Source organism: Chlamydotis macqueenii, chromosome 4 (genome assembly GCF_036417535.1).
Source record: "Chlamydotis macqueenii isolate bChlMac1 chromosome 4, bChlMac1.mat, whole genome shotgun sequence".
NCBI lineage: Eukaryota > Metazoa > Chordata > Aves > Otidiformes > Otididae > Chlamydotis > Chlamydotis macqueenii.
In genome coordinates, this window is record NC_141559.1 from 28,304,449 (window position 1) to 28,316,925 (window position 12,477).

A 12,477-nucleotide genomic window follows, 5' to 3' on the forward strand; every position below is an offset into this window, starting at 1 on the left:
CCGGGGACAACGTTTGACCATTGCCTTTGGCCTTGCTAGACAGTTTGAGGAGACGGTGGGGCCGGACAGGCCCCAGCAGCAAGGCCGAGTGCTGCGACCGGCGCCAGGCGCGGTGCACAGTGAGGGGAGATGGGTGGGTTTTGTTCTACCCGTAGCGGAGAGGCTCTTACCCGGGGGAGCGGGGCGCAAACCCCCGGACCGAAGGCCGTTATTTAAGCGGTTTCACTGTCGTGCAGGCCAGCCTTGGCTGTGCGTGCGTGGGTGCCTCTGCACGCGTGTGTCCGCGCCGGGGACGCGCCCCCTTGGGGCAGGCACCCCTCCCCGACTCGAGACTCGGCGGTGGCCCGGCACGCAGGCGCGGCCACCGGGCGCGGTTCCGCGGCGTGCGGCCGCCGCAGCCACCGTGAGTGACAAGTGGCGGCCGCCCCCCAGGCCGGTACCTCCGCACCTGCCGAGCCGCGCACCGGCGGAGAACCGCGGCGGGGCGCTGCGCGGCGCGGCCCCGCCGGTCCCCACGGCGCGGGTGGGCGCAGCCGGGGCGCACCTGGGCGGTACGGCGGCGCGGAGCGGGCGGGGCGGGGCTACCTGACAGTGATTGGCAGCTCGACGGCAGCCAATGGCGGCGCGGGGGAGCGGGAGCTGGGAGGGCGGGGCCGAGCGGCGCGGGTTGCGGGGGGAGGGGGATGGGGGGGGTGCGCCGCGGAGCGTGTGCAGCGCCGCGGGGCCGCGGCCGGTGCCGGTGCGAGTGAGGGGAGAGACCCCGCGGGGGACGGAGCGGGAGAGACGGGTCCGGATCTCGACCCGGTGCGGGCGGCGGCGGCGGGAGGAGCCGGAGCAGCCGGCGGCGCGCAGCGGAGGAAGGAAGCGCGGGGCTGGCCGCTGCGTGTGCAACCTGGCTGTTCCTTGCTGCCCGCGTCCACTCGCGGCTTTTCCTGCCGGCGCTGCTGCCTGACAGTCGCCCGCCGCGCGTGTTGTCGCCGGGGTCTTTGGCGGGGGGGGGGAAGAACGAGCCGTCCTAAACAACCCGGAGGCGTGATTGAAAGCGAGCAATAATTAACTGGAGGAGGAAGAGGAGGAGGAGGACGGGGGTGGAGGAAGACGAAGGAGGAAGGCACCGCGCGGCAGAGACCAGCCGAGCCGAGCCAGCGAGCGGCGGCGGGACGCGGCGACTTCGGCCGCAGCGGAGGAGCCGGAGCCCTGACCGCAGCGGCGGCCGCCGCCTCAGCCCGCGCCTGCCCTGCCCGAGCGGGGAGAGCCCCGCCGCCTCCCCGGCCGCCGGACATGTCGGAGCATAAGGCCGTCGATCCCAAGTTATCGACGACGGACAGGGTGGTGAAAGGTGGGTGCTGCGCCCCCGCCGCCCTTTCGGCCGGGTCCTCCCGCCGTGCCCCCGGCTGGGGTCGCGTCCGTCCTCGTCCCCCCGCCCCACCCCTCTTCCCCGCCCCAGGCAGGTACCGCGGGGGCCGCTGGAAGCGGTGGGCTCGGCCCGCGGGGGCTTGCGCCGGGCCCCGGTGGAGGGTTTGCGGCTTCCCTCGCCTGCCCGCCCGCCGCTACATTGCAGCATTTCCCCCCCCGCTTCCCTCCCTCCCCCTCGCCGCCTCCCCCTCTCAGCGCTGCACAGGGCTGGCGTGAGAGAGAGGGGGAGCCCCAGCTTCCTCACCCGCCCCGGTGCCTGGGGAAGAGGGAGGCAGGGCTCGGCCCCCTCCCCCAGCCCGTCTGCTCCTCCGGGCATCCCCCCCCTTCCTCCTCCGGTCTGCGCTCCCCGGACACCCCCCCCCACCCCCCGCGGGCTGCTGCCGCCGCTCGTGGCCGCCGCTCGGCTCCCCCCGGCGCAGCGGGATGCCTGGAAACCTCCCCGCGCCCGCCCGCAAAACCAAACCCCGCTGCGGGGGGACCGGCTGCCCTCTCCCTCCCCCCTCTCCGCTCCCTGCAGGGCCGCCCCCGCGGCGGGGATCCGGGCGGGGAGGGGGGGGGCCGTGGCCGCGGGTGCAGGGGGGGCGGCGGGGCGCGGGCGCCGTGGGAGGCGGCGAAGGCTGCTGCCGCCTCCTCCTCCTCCACCTCCTCCTCCGTCGCCGTCTCTCGCTGACAGCCCGGCCTGCGTGGATGTGAAGTTATCCAGCAGGCGTTCCGCGGCCCTGCGCCCGCGTGTGCCCGCAGATGTGCGTGGGGGTGCCGGGCACAAACACCTCCCGGCTCCATGATTTCTTGCTCGGCGCGGAGGGGGTGCGTGTGTTGCGGGCCTCGGCCCTGTAAACAAATTAGAGTTTGGATTAACACCACCGTGTGCCCCGCAGCGCAGAGCGAGCTCCTGTTCACTGGGGCAGTGCTGGATTTGAATTGCACATGTGCATTTCTCGCGAGCTATGAAGTGCATGTATATTTAGTGGTTTCGGGTTGTGGTGGTTTTTTTTTTTTTTTGTTGTTTTGGTCCCCCCCCCAACCCTCCCTTTCTGCACCCGCCACAAAGCTCGATAGGCTACGGCGTATTTCATCCGGTTGGGTTATCGCCCGTAGACCCATCCAGTGTTACCGTGAAAGCGCAAGCCCTAGATGCCGTGTGCATCCTTCCAGAACCCAGGAGGCTGGAAATTGAAATGGCCTTGGACTATGTACACTGTTGTATTTACATGAGTGTACACTAAAAGTAAACACTCAATGTAAATATTATTGTGACAGGCATATTATTTATGGCTTTGCATTTATATATACACTTACCTTCTTATGCATTTTCCCCTCTTTCTTAATTTTTTTCCCCTCTAAATTAAATTGTACATTTTCAGATGTTGTAAGAAATGTAATTACAGGCACAGCAAGAATTTTCTAAAAATTTCTTGGGAATTCAGCTTTACCTTCTAATATCTGGAATATTTCGTGCTTGTGTAAGTAGTCAGTCTGTTATATCACACTAAGAGTAGGCTTTAGAAGCCCAAAACAGCTATGTTTAGCTGATGCTTATCTTCGGTAGAAACAACAAATGACCATCCTGTTCGGAAGACTTCTTTGTGGTTATGGGATGCCTAACTTTTTTTAATCTACCTTGATCGTAACACATGCCCAAATGTCCTGATCTTTGCTGTGGCAGAACTTCCTCTGGCTTAAGTCAGTGTTCATCATGAGTAGGAATTATCTCTATATTTACAAAACCTTCCATGGTTTCAGCACATCTTAATGTGTTTTGTCAGTAGTTGCTCTTTGCATTTTTCACACATGTGACATCTCAAACATCTGAAAGCACCGTTTCTAAGAAAACTTGTGTAGTTACGTATTTTCGTAATGCAACTAAAACAGAAATCGACTTTGTTAAACTGAGTTGAAGTGTTGAACAAAAAGAACAAAACATGCATGCTGCTTAGGTGTCCATCTCACCTGGTAACTCTTGTCTCATAACGTCAGTGTTTCACTGGGGATGTGAAGATTTGTTTAACTGGTTCAGATCTTTATTAAATATTGAAATCCTTTTAAGGTCTTAAAATAGCATCTGAAGAGAGTAGAACACAGTAAACTGATTCTTAATAGGATTATTCTTTGCTATATCATGGGCACTTCACACTGCCTTTGCATAGACTGAAAGGAAATTAAGAAAGAAGTCGTGGTAATAATAATAATAATAGAGATAGGAAAAGATTACTTTGTTGTTTCATTCCTATAGGACGTGATTTGTACCTTCTCGAGATGAACAACTGAAATAGGCTTGCAATGTTAACTGAGTAGGTAGTAAGCACCTATGCGAGTAGTTGGAGAGCCTTGCTGTTTTAGAGAGGAGAAACAGGTATTCTGATGCTGGTGAGATATAACTTGTGAAAACAACTTTTTTTTTTTTTTTAAAGTTAGAATATCATGTAAGGCCTTACTTGCAAAGGAAATGTTTTTAGCATATGTATGCAGGCTTGGGATTAAACTCTCTCTTCTGTCTGCATGTGTGGGGTTTTTTTTGCTTGTTTTATTGCACTTGGTTGGTATTTTTTTTTAAAACCCTTTCGATCTTCTGGTGCATGGCAGGAGATGTCTTCTCCTAACAACAATTCTGGACTGGCTGCTGAAAATCCTGGCTCGGCACCGTTATGTAACAGCAGGGTGGGTTTGGGGAGGTTACGATTCCAGCAGCTTCGTGCAGATTGCTTCTGGCTGACAGCTGCCTCTTCAGGGCGTTGCTGTGGACTTTTTTTTTTTTTTTTTTTTTTGGGTCTTCTCATGCTTAAAAAAATCCTAATCTGCAAAGTGGGATATTCCCATAGATGAGGACTTCATCTCACACTCTTTTTGCTGTGCTCATTGAATTGTCTGAACTGTGCCTAAATTATTTTGAATCAAAAATAAGACATGCCTTTGGGAGAAGGGGAGAAAGGGTCAGGAGCTCCCAATGCTTGTACGGTCTTGGTCTTTTTTCAGCTCTGTTATGCAGCTTGTGCACAACCACATTTTCTGGTTGGAGTGAAATTTTTGGATCTGACGCTGTCGTGCAGTGAGCAGTGTAAAGAAGAAATTAAAGACTGTGTGTAATGTTAAGTTTTCAGAAGCAAGTTAGCTCTTGGTAAAGTTGAGAAAATTGCGTTCTGTAGAGTTAAAGGTATCCTGTATGTAAATCCAGATGATGCAGTTACAGTTTGAGAAGTATTTTATTAATTTACTCTTGTGCTCTCCTTCAGGTGGTACGTATGCTTTGATGCAAATTAGACAGTTCACCTTTACTCTCCAGATTTTGTGATCCAGTAGAGGAGCAATGTTTTGAATGGTCTACTGACTGCAAATGTATGCTCAGGTACATGCAGAGGTTTGCAGGATCAAGGCTCAGGACAACATACTGTTGCAGCAAATGCTGACTTACGTACTTAGGAATCAAAATTCCTTGCTTTTTTTTTTTTTGCTAGAGGTATGATTCCGATTTCACCTGGACAGAGCTGTTTTAAGTTCTTGTCCTCCTTTGGGAATGAGGAAGCGGCTCTTTATTCACGCTGCTTTTAGCTCCTGAGACTTGCCAGCCGGAGTGTGGGCTTGCTTGGTCTTGTGAAGGTGGGAATACCTGTCCGGGAAAAACTGGACTGAGGATATGAGCCCATTCCTGATGGGTCACATAACAGCTGTCTGATGTCAACAGCTTTTGGTCACTACTGACATTAGCAAGATTTGAACCCCACCGACCTGGAGGGAAAAGCTGTGTATCGTGTTACTTGACCTCCTCAAAACATTCAGTGTTGCATTACTGCCTTCTAGAAATACGGCTCTAAAGCAGAGTAATCCTAAATAAAAACTCTGCAAGTGATCTGGAGTAGTCATACAAAGAAGTAAAGTCTTGGAAATTTCTTGGAAATGTTGCTGTTAGCTGGGTACAATGATTGTTTTGGTTCTTCTGGGCAGGTCAAATGGTTATGTGCTTTTGAGTGGTTGTTTGTGGGAGGGATTTTTTTTGTGTTCTCTTTTTTTTTTTTTTTTCTTTGAAAGAAAGTGGAGTTTTAATGAGATTCTTCCATCTCAGCTGTTTAGACAAGCTGTTGCCACGACTTGTGAACCTTGGTGTTGCAATCTCCTTTCCTCTTACGCGTTATGTGCAGAGGTGTACACGGTTATATCAACAATTGGCAACACCCAAAAAAAACTAGACACCAGTCTCTACTCTCTCTGAATTTCAAACTGTGTCATTGTTAATGGCCTTCTAACGTTCAGGCTGTCGGTTGTTTGTAATGTAATATGAATGCTAGCTCATGGTCAATATGTTAGCCATCAGCGTTGATTTCGGATTCGTGAAAGGTAAAATTGCTGTCAATAATGGGAATTAATACTGAAGTTTAGAGTTTCCATTAGTCCAGGGAGGCTTGTGTGTACTCGCCAAAAGCTTGTGCTCCAGGCTGGAATCCAGCATGAGTGCGTTGCAGAAGCCTGCCTCTGTCTCTCTGTGAGTCGAGGGCAGTTTTTCCAGCACAGATGTATCCTGCAAGGGCTGGGCTGCCCTTCAGTGGTTTTTGAGTAATTGTGTGATGACCTGAATGTCAGTAGCACTGGTGAATTTGGTATATATTTTGGTGTAAATTTGGGTGTTAGGAAATACATGACAAGGACCAGTGTTACTTGGATAGTTGCAGTTGTCTAATGACGGTGGAGCAGGTGGCTGTGCCCCTCTTCTGAGGGTGCTGAAAATTCGGTATCTGCCTCATACTCATGAGGGAAAGGAAGAAGTGAGTGCTTTGTAGCTGTTCCTGTTGGCATAGGAAAGCTGACTGTGTTTTTCTTTTAATTAATTTATCCTTGCAGTACTTAGGAATGTACTCATGCTCTGAGGAAGCCTACGTCTGGGTTTATGCAATGTTATTAACTAGAGAATCCACCTTCAGCTGTGTCAGAAAGGTGGCACTGGTACAGCTGGGGATTATCTGCTCTCCTCCATCCACTTTTACCTTCATTTGAAGGGACACGTGTTCCTCCACCCCAGCTTTGGTAACTGTCTAATTGCAGATCCCCTGGTACCTGCTGGGACCTCAGATGCAGCTGAGAGAAGAAAACAACAGAGTATGCTTGCATAGGCTTCATGCTTGCTTGGGAAAGAAAATCAGTCTGGCTTGTTATTTTCTTACATGTAACCACTTTGTTCTTATCTTGTGGTCAAAACTAAGCTAATACTTGTAAGACCAGTGGATTCTGTCAGCTGGATGCTGCTTGGGTATTGCAGTCTTTGGACGTTTTACACCGTGCAAACCTGTATATGTGTGTGATGGGTGTACAACACTTGTAAAGGATTGTGAATGTGGGAACGAGAAACTGAAACAAAATCAAAGTTCAGTGCTGGACAGTTGTGCTTGTGTAATAAAGCTGGTGATTTATTTTGATTTCTGAACTCACTGAACCTCTAGTCATTAAGATCATTTTGTAAATAAGCCCTTTAGTGAAACCAGTCTTTTGCTCTATGGGCATAGGGGACAAAATCGTGCTCATGTTGAAGGGCGCCTTTCTGATGTAGCTATTGCTGCACTGCATGGGTGGGAGCCTTTCCTCATGCTCTGTGTTATGGAAGTGGCTTGCTGAGGCTTTTGAGTCTCAGGACTGATATGAGGTGAGGAACGAAATTGGCTTGTTTGTGTGTTTAAATACCTTTCATATGTTTCTGAATTCCACACTGGCTGAAGCTGTCTTCTGTTACCTGCTCTTTTTGGCTGACCCTAGCAAGAGAGCTAGTGCTTTTGGCACCGTTGGTGGTGGTGAGAAACTTGAAAGAGGAGTTCATGCTGGATGTTATCAGCATTTAACTTAACTGGAAAATATGAGCCAGTTGAGGTCATTTTCCGTAGGGGGATATTGTAGAGAACAGTTGCTTCCTCTCCGCTATCCATTCCCAAATGGAATGGTCTCTACTTTCATTGCATGCATCCCACTTAGAGATGATAGATGTTGCATGGTTATGCTTTTCTGTGCAGGTCATGACAGGAAGATCAAATGCAAAATATGTTTACTTGATTGTGTAACTTGATATTTTAAACTTTTTTTTTTTTTTTTGTACTTCCATGACTTCCAGAACTCACATTCCTTCCCATTTGGTATTTCTAAAGGGATTTTCTGTCAAAAATAATTTTGGGTAATGTCAATAAATAAGTACTGGTAGCTTGGATACTCCAAACTCATAATTTTTATTTTTTTTTTCCCCAGTTTCTTCTGTTTTGCTGAGTGGCTCCTACAAAAGCAGGATTATAATTTAAATTTGGTACTCCATTTAATTATGAATAATAATTTGTCCAGGGCTTCCCAGTAATGTTGAAGCAGCATGTTGTGAGGGGTAGTTCCCTCTTTATAGTAAAGGATGTGGAGAAAAGTACTTCCTTAAGAGTATTTTAAGATACAAAGATACTGCTTAACACTTTTCTCAAGCATGCCTTAAAAGAAGCCACAAGTTTCTGAAGTAAAAGCCACTTCAAATCATCTTCATGAAAAGGTGCCGCCTTACATTCTTTTCTGTGCGGTTTCATGAGTCAAATGCAAGTTACAATTGTATAATGTTTCTTCAGCTGAACAATTAAATTGTTTCCTGTTCTGATAATCAGTCACTTACCTTGACTTTCCCCCATAAAAGATCACTTTATGGCTACTCAATCGATAACGGTGGAAAGTATTATCCCAGTTCTGAAAAACCTTGTACCATATGTGCAGTGTAGTTCACGTAACTGCGGCTCATTGAGCAATCTGCCACTCCGGTTGTGGGTTCGGGTGTGTTACTGCCGGAGGTTCTGCCCCAGGTATGTTCGTGTTGTTTTCCTTTAATTTTTGAATGAAGGAAGAGATAGAAGATCATATGTGAAGAAACAGGGAGACAATAAGTCCTGTGATGGTAAATTTTTTTTTCTTAAAGATAAAAATCTGAACTGCTTATTTCTACTCCTCCACCAGAAAGCTGCTGCTGTTGAAATAACCCCTCCAGAGCAGTACCTTCTCGACAGTCATTTACGTGCTTTTTAAACTGACTGTGATTCCTATTTTTATAAATGAGGTTAGGCATATTAACGTTGATATGGCAACACTGCTGTATGAGGAGAACATAACTGTCTTATTTAAGGTTGAATTATGATGCCACCGCAATTTCCAACTAATACAATTTCTGTTCGGAGCTGGAGAGGGGAAGGAGCAGAGTGGAAAGGCACCAGAGGTCCAAAGTGGTGTTTTTAGTTAGAAGTTAGTTCCTGGGTGTCTGGGGTTTGCGTGTGCTTAAGGCATAGATGGCATTCTGTCCTTCCAGGCTGTATGTCACATAGTTTCTGAAAATGCTTAGTTTGAGGATTGTCTGCCACTTAAACCTCTTTCTGCTTAGAAATACAGCAGTGCTATACTGAACTGTTGCAGCTTCCTTTTGTTTTCAGTGAGTTGTTGAGTTTTTTTTAAATAATCTCTACCTCTTATGTTTCAAGATGCCCTTTCTTTTCCTGCCTATTCCTTTCCTGCAATTATGCAAACTTTTCTCTCCTTATTGCTCTCACTTATTGCTAAGTACGTCTAGCAGCCTGAGTGCTGCCTGGTAGCTGTGATTTTGGCGCGTGTACCTAATGCAAGAGGTCCACTGAACACGGTGTCTTTCCTTTGGTCCATCTGTAGGTGCCTGGGGAAGCATGTAAGAATAGGGGAAGTGTATTTTGCCTCTTCCTCAGACTTCTGTTGTCATTCTGCAGTCAACTGCTGACTCTGTAGCTTTCTTTTTAGTGAATAGCTCTGCTGTCAGTGTGCTGCTCAAGCTCTGCCCACCTTGTCACAGAAGGATGTCTCTGTTTTGCAGTTCAGCTCCTGCTTGCTGATTGTTTAGCGGTAATGTTGAAAACTCACAGCATGACTGTTAGTTTTAACTCGTGTAGTTTGCAAAAAGCTCCAAGGGCTAGCATAGACCGTGGTGTGTTTTGGTTAACTTGAGAAGAGAAGCAGTGTAAGGACTCATGCTTTGATGTCTTTGCAACTAGACACAGAAGTTAAGTCAGCTACGGAAGGTAGGATTTGGTGAAGTTGGTAATACTTGAAAAAAAATCTGAAGTTCACCACAGATGAGTGAACTTTAAAACCCCCACCTTAAGCTCTAAGCATAAAAAGTGGAGAGCCTAGTTTGCGTAGAAATTGTACAAAATCTTTGTGGTGGAGAAAGGAAAAACTATGCAAAAACATGGTTGCATTAAATCTTCCACTAGTAATAACTGTTTTTTCTGTCTTTCAGATAAACATATGTGACTTAATAAAATATTTGAAGTTTGATGCATTACAGGGCTTTCAAAATTGAGAAGTGCTGTAATGGGATTAAACATGTACTGATGGAGACAGGTATCGGTATAACAGTGCCAGTGTTCTTTTTCTTCATCCCATCTTTTTAGAGTCATGCAGCTTAGATGCTTTATTGCACCAGATTCGTGTTGGCCAGAACACTTTCCTTGAGTCGTCTTGACTGTTGTACAATGTAGAACTGATGGAACAGAGCAAAAAAGTGTAACTAACCTGCTCTGGAGCAAATTCTGCTATAATGTTGGCTGTGATACTTGCTAATTATACAAAAATATCAGGCCTGCACAGTGTTGCCACAAGAAAGGAAGTGCACTTTGAACTTCTGATTGGAATGGTGAAAATAACATCTGTTAATAATGGGTTACACAGGTGTGATGCTGCAGACGGTATTAAACACTCACTCTGGGCATTGTTCAATAGGCTTAATTAATAGAATCCAAACGACAGGTTTTTGGCCTAATTTAGTGTGTGTGATTAGATTTTAATTTCTAATTTAAGCTTTTGTGAGTGTCTTTGAAGGTAGGTTGTATAGTGGTTTTTTTTTGTTTTTTTTTTTTTAATTTTACTTGCTGATAGTGACAGCTCAGTAACGTTGTGGCCAGATAAAGCACAGTTCCTGAGTTGTTCATATTTTGAAGTAACCATCATTTGGAAAGATCTTTGTGGTCTGGATAAATGGCCCAAAGTGAGAAAAAGAGGCTCAGCTTCTAAGATGTTTTCCATTGCTGTATTTGGTTGTAAATACGTGTTTAACTATTATTTCTCTCTTTGGCTAGGCATGCTTTGTTTTTATCTTTCTTTTGCTGTGGCTGTATTTGTTACTTGTTACCAAGTCTCAGATTGGTTCCTATGAAGATGGGTTTATGTTTTGTATATTAGGTGGTGGTCTTTCTGGAGTGTTTGGAGTTCTTCTGGAAGTGTTTTTTCTGTCCTGCAGTGGAGAAACTGGTAAAATGAATGCTAGTTTTCTTTAAAAATTAGTGATTTCCATGGTAACTAGGGAAAAAAAAATAAGCAGTGCAGGAGCTTGTGACTTCTTTCTGGCCTACAGTTCTATACAGGTGATTTTGGAAGGGAAGGCACATGGCTAGAGAGGAACATATACTTATGCATTCTCTCTAGAAATGACATGGAATTGCTTGAAATAGTATGTTCCAGGTTCTGTGGAGATTTTCTGTGGGAATACGTGATCTCCTGTAGGGTTTTTTTCTCCATCTGTCAAGGAGTAATGCCCTCCAGTAGGGTGAGGTGTATCTGCAAATTCTTTCTGCATCTGTACATGTGAGGGGTTTTTTTTCTGTTTAACCTTTTCTTTGCACTTGTCTATTTGAATCCTTCTGAAAAAACTGATCTGGTTCACATATAGTAGCACAGTTAATAAAACAGTTAAAAGCTTCTAGATGGGGAAGCCCACCCTGTTGTTGGCTCCAGAGAAAAGGTGTTTCACCATCCACTTTGGACTTGAAGTGGTTTTACTCGGCACACCTCTTTTCAACAACAAATTTGGGATTTCTTGGCTGAATTCTGCTTTAATTACTGGAAAATAAAATTTTAGTAATTTAATCTCTTGTTTACCATCATTTTAAAGCAGTTTAACGTATTTGACAATCTGAATGCAGAACCATTCACGCAAAATCCCTTCCTGGTCCCCCAAACACAAAAAAAATAACCCATAAACAGAAATTAAAAAAAAAAAGTTAATCAGAATTTAAATAATTTTTAGTCATTTTTCCATGATGCTTGCCAAGTTTTGGTTTGATCTAGATTACAATGGTCATACTGTGTTAAAATCTTTGAAAAAGTGCAACTGGTTATTAGCTACAATGACATGAACAGCTGTAGTATTTTATGATAACAGCTGGGAACAATCTAGTTCCCTTCAATAACTTTCTTTTATTGTTCCTTTCATGCCATTTTTTAAATGAGAAAGCGAGTTTATTGTATTTGTTCTCTATTTTACACCAGGGATTTCTTCATAGGCAGTGGTGGCAGCTGGGTATCAAAATACAGCGTTGCCATTTGTGACTTGGAACACTTCCCTCTGCAGGACCTGTTTCATAACTCACTGAGATCTGCGGGAGTTGGAGTCTTTTCATTAACTTGAGTAAACTGTGAATCAAGTCGTCATCCTAGGGCTTAAGATTTTGGCCTTCCTTTTCAGTGCATGGCTTCTCTTTGGTTTAAACTGCTTTATTATATCTGAACTTACACAGCGCAGGACATGACATCCTTGCTCCCTGACCATTCTATGATTCTGTGACGGCGTTGTGCAGAGCGCCCTTCTACTTTGCAGTGCTCTCATTTAGCAAGTGAAAAGGGACTTGTCTGTTTGTAGGTGGCTGGTTTCCCAAAAAATAGCTTGCTGTTCTATTGCTGTGTCTTCAGAATTATAGTCTAAAATGTCTTCCATGTATGTAAGGTTGTTTTTTATCATTGGAAAAACAAGTAGGAGCATTTCTCATGTACCATTTTTTTTCTGTGTCCCCTTACGAATGAGTTTTCTTCAGTAACGAACACATCTAGGTTGCCTTAAATAAACTCTGTTTAACTTATTTTTCTGGTGTAATAGAGTATTAAAATCACACTGGTAGTAGTAAAGATGTACGTGCCAGGTCTGCATAGGAGCATTATTTTGTTCCCTGAGAGACCTGCTGTTCTGTGTCACGCAAGCGGCCGTGTCTGCGGTTACAGGAGGGGAGCCTAATGACGTAACGAGGTACGTTGGGCATACCGCTGGGGAGTTTG

At 46.2% G+C, this 12,477-nt stretch overlaps 1 protein-coding gene across 2 annotated transcripts in view; it reads left to right on the top strand.

Moving 5' to 3' along the window:
• The first annotated feature begins 864 nt into the window (after nt 1-864).
• Nucleotides 865-12,477, top strand: part of PPP3CA (protein phosphatase 3 catalytic subunit alpha) — a 201,936-nt gene continuing 190,323 nt past the window's right edge. Inside the window, exon 1 of one of the 2 annotated variants that reach the window (XM_086746761.1) lies at nt 865-1,339. In XM_086746761.1, the coding sequence (XP_086602887.1) occupies nt 1,282-1,339 (58 nt within the window). In that variant the 5' untranslated portion in view covers nt 865-1,281. The remainder of the gene's footprint in view (nt 1,340-12,477) is intronic. The other variant, XM_086746763.1, reaches the window with a different exon arrangement.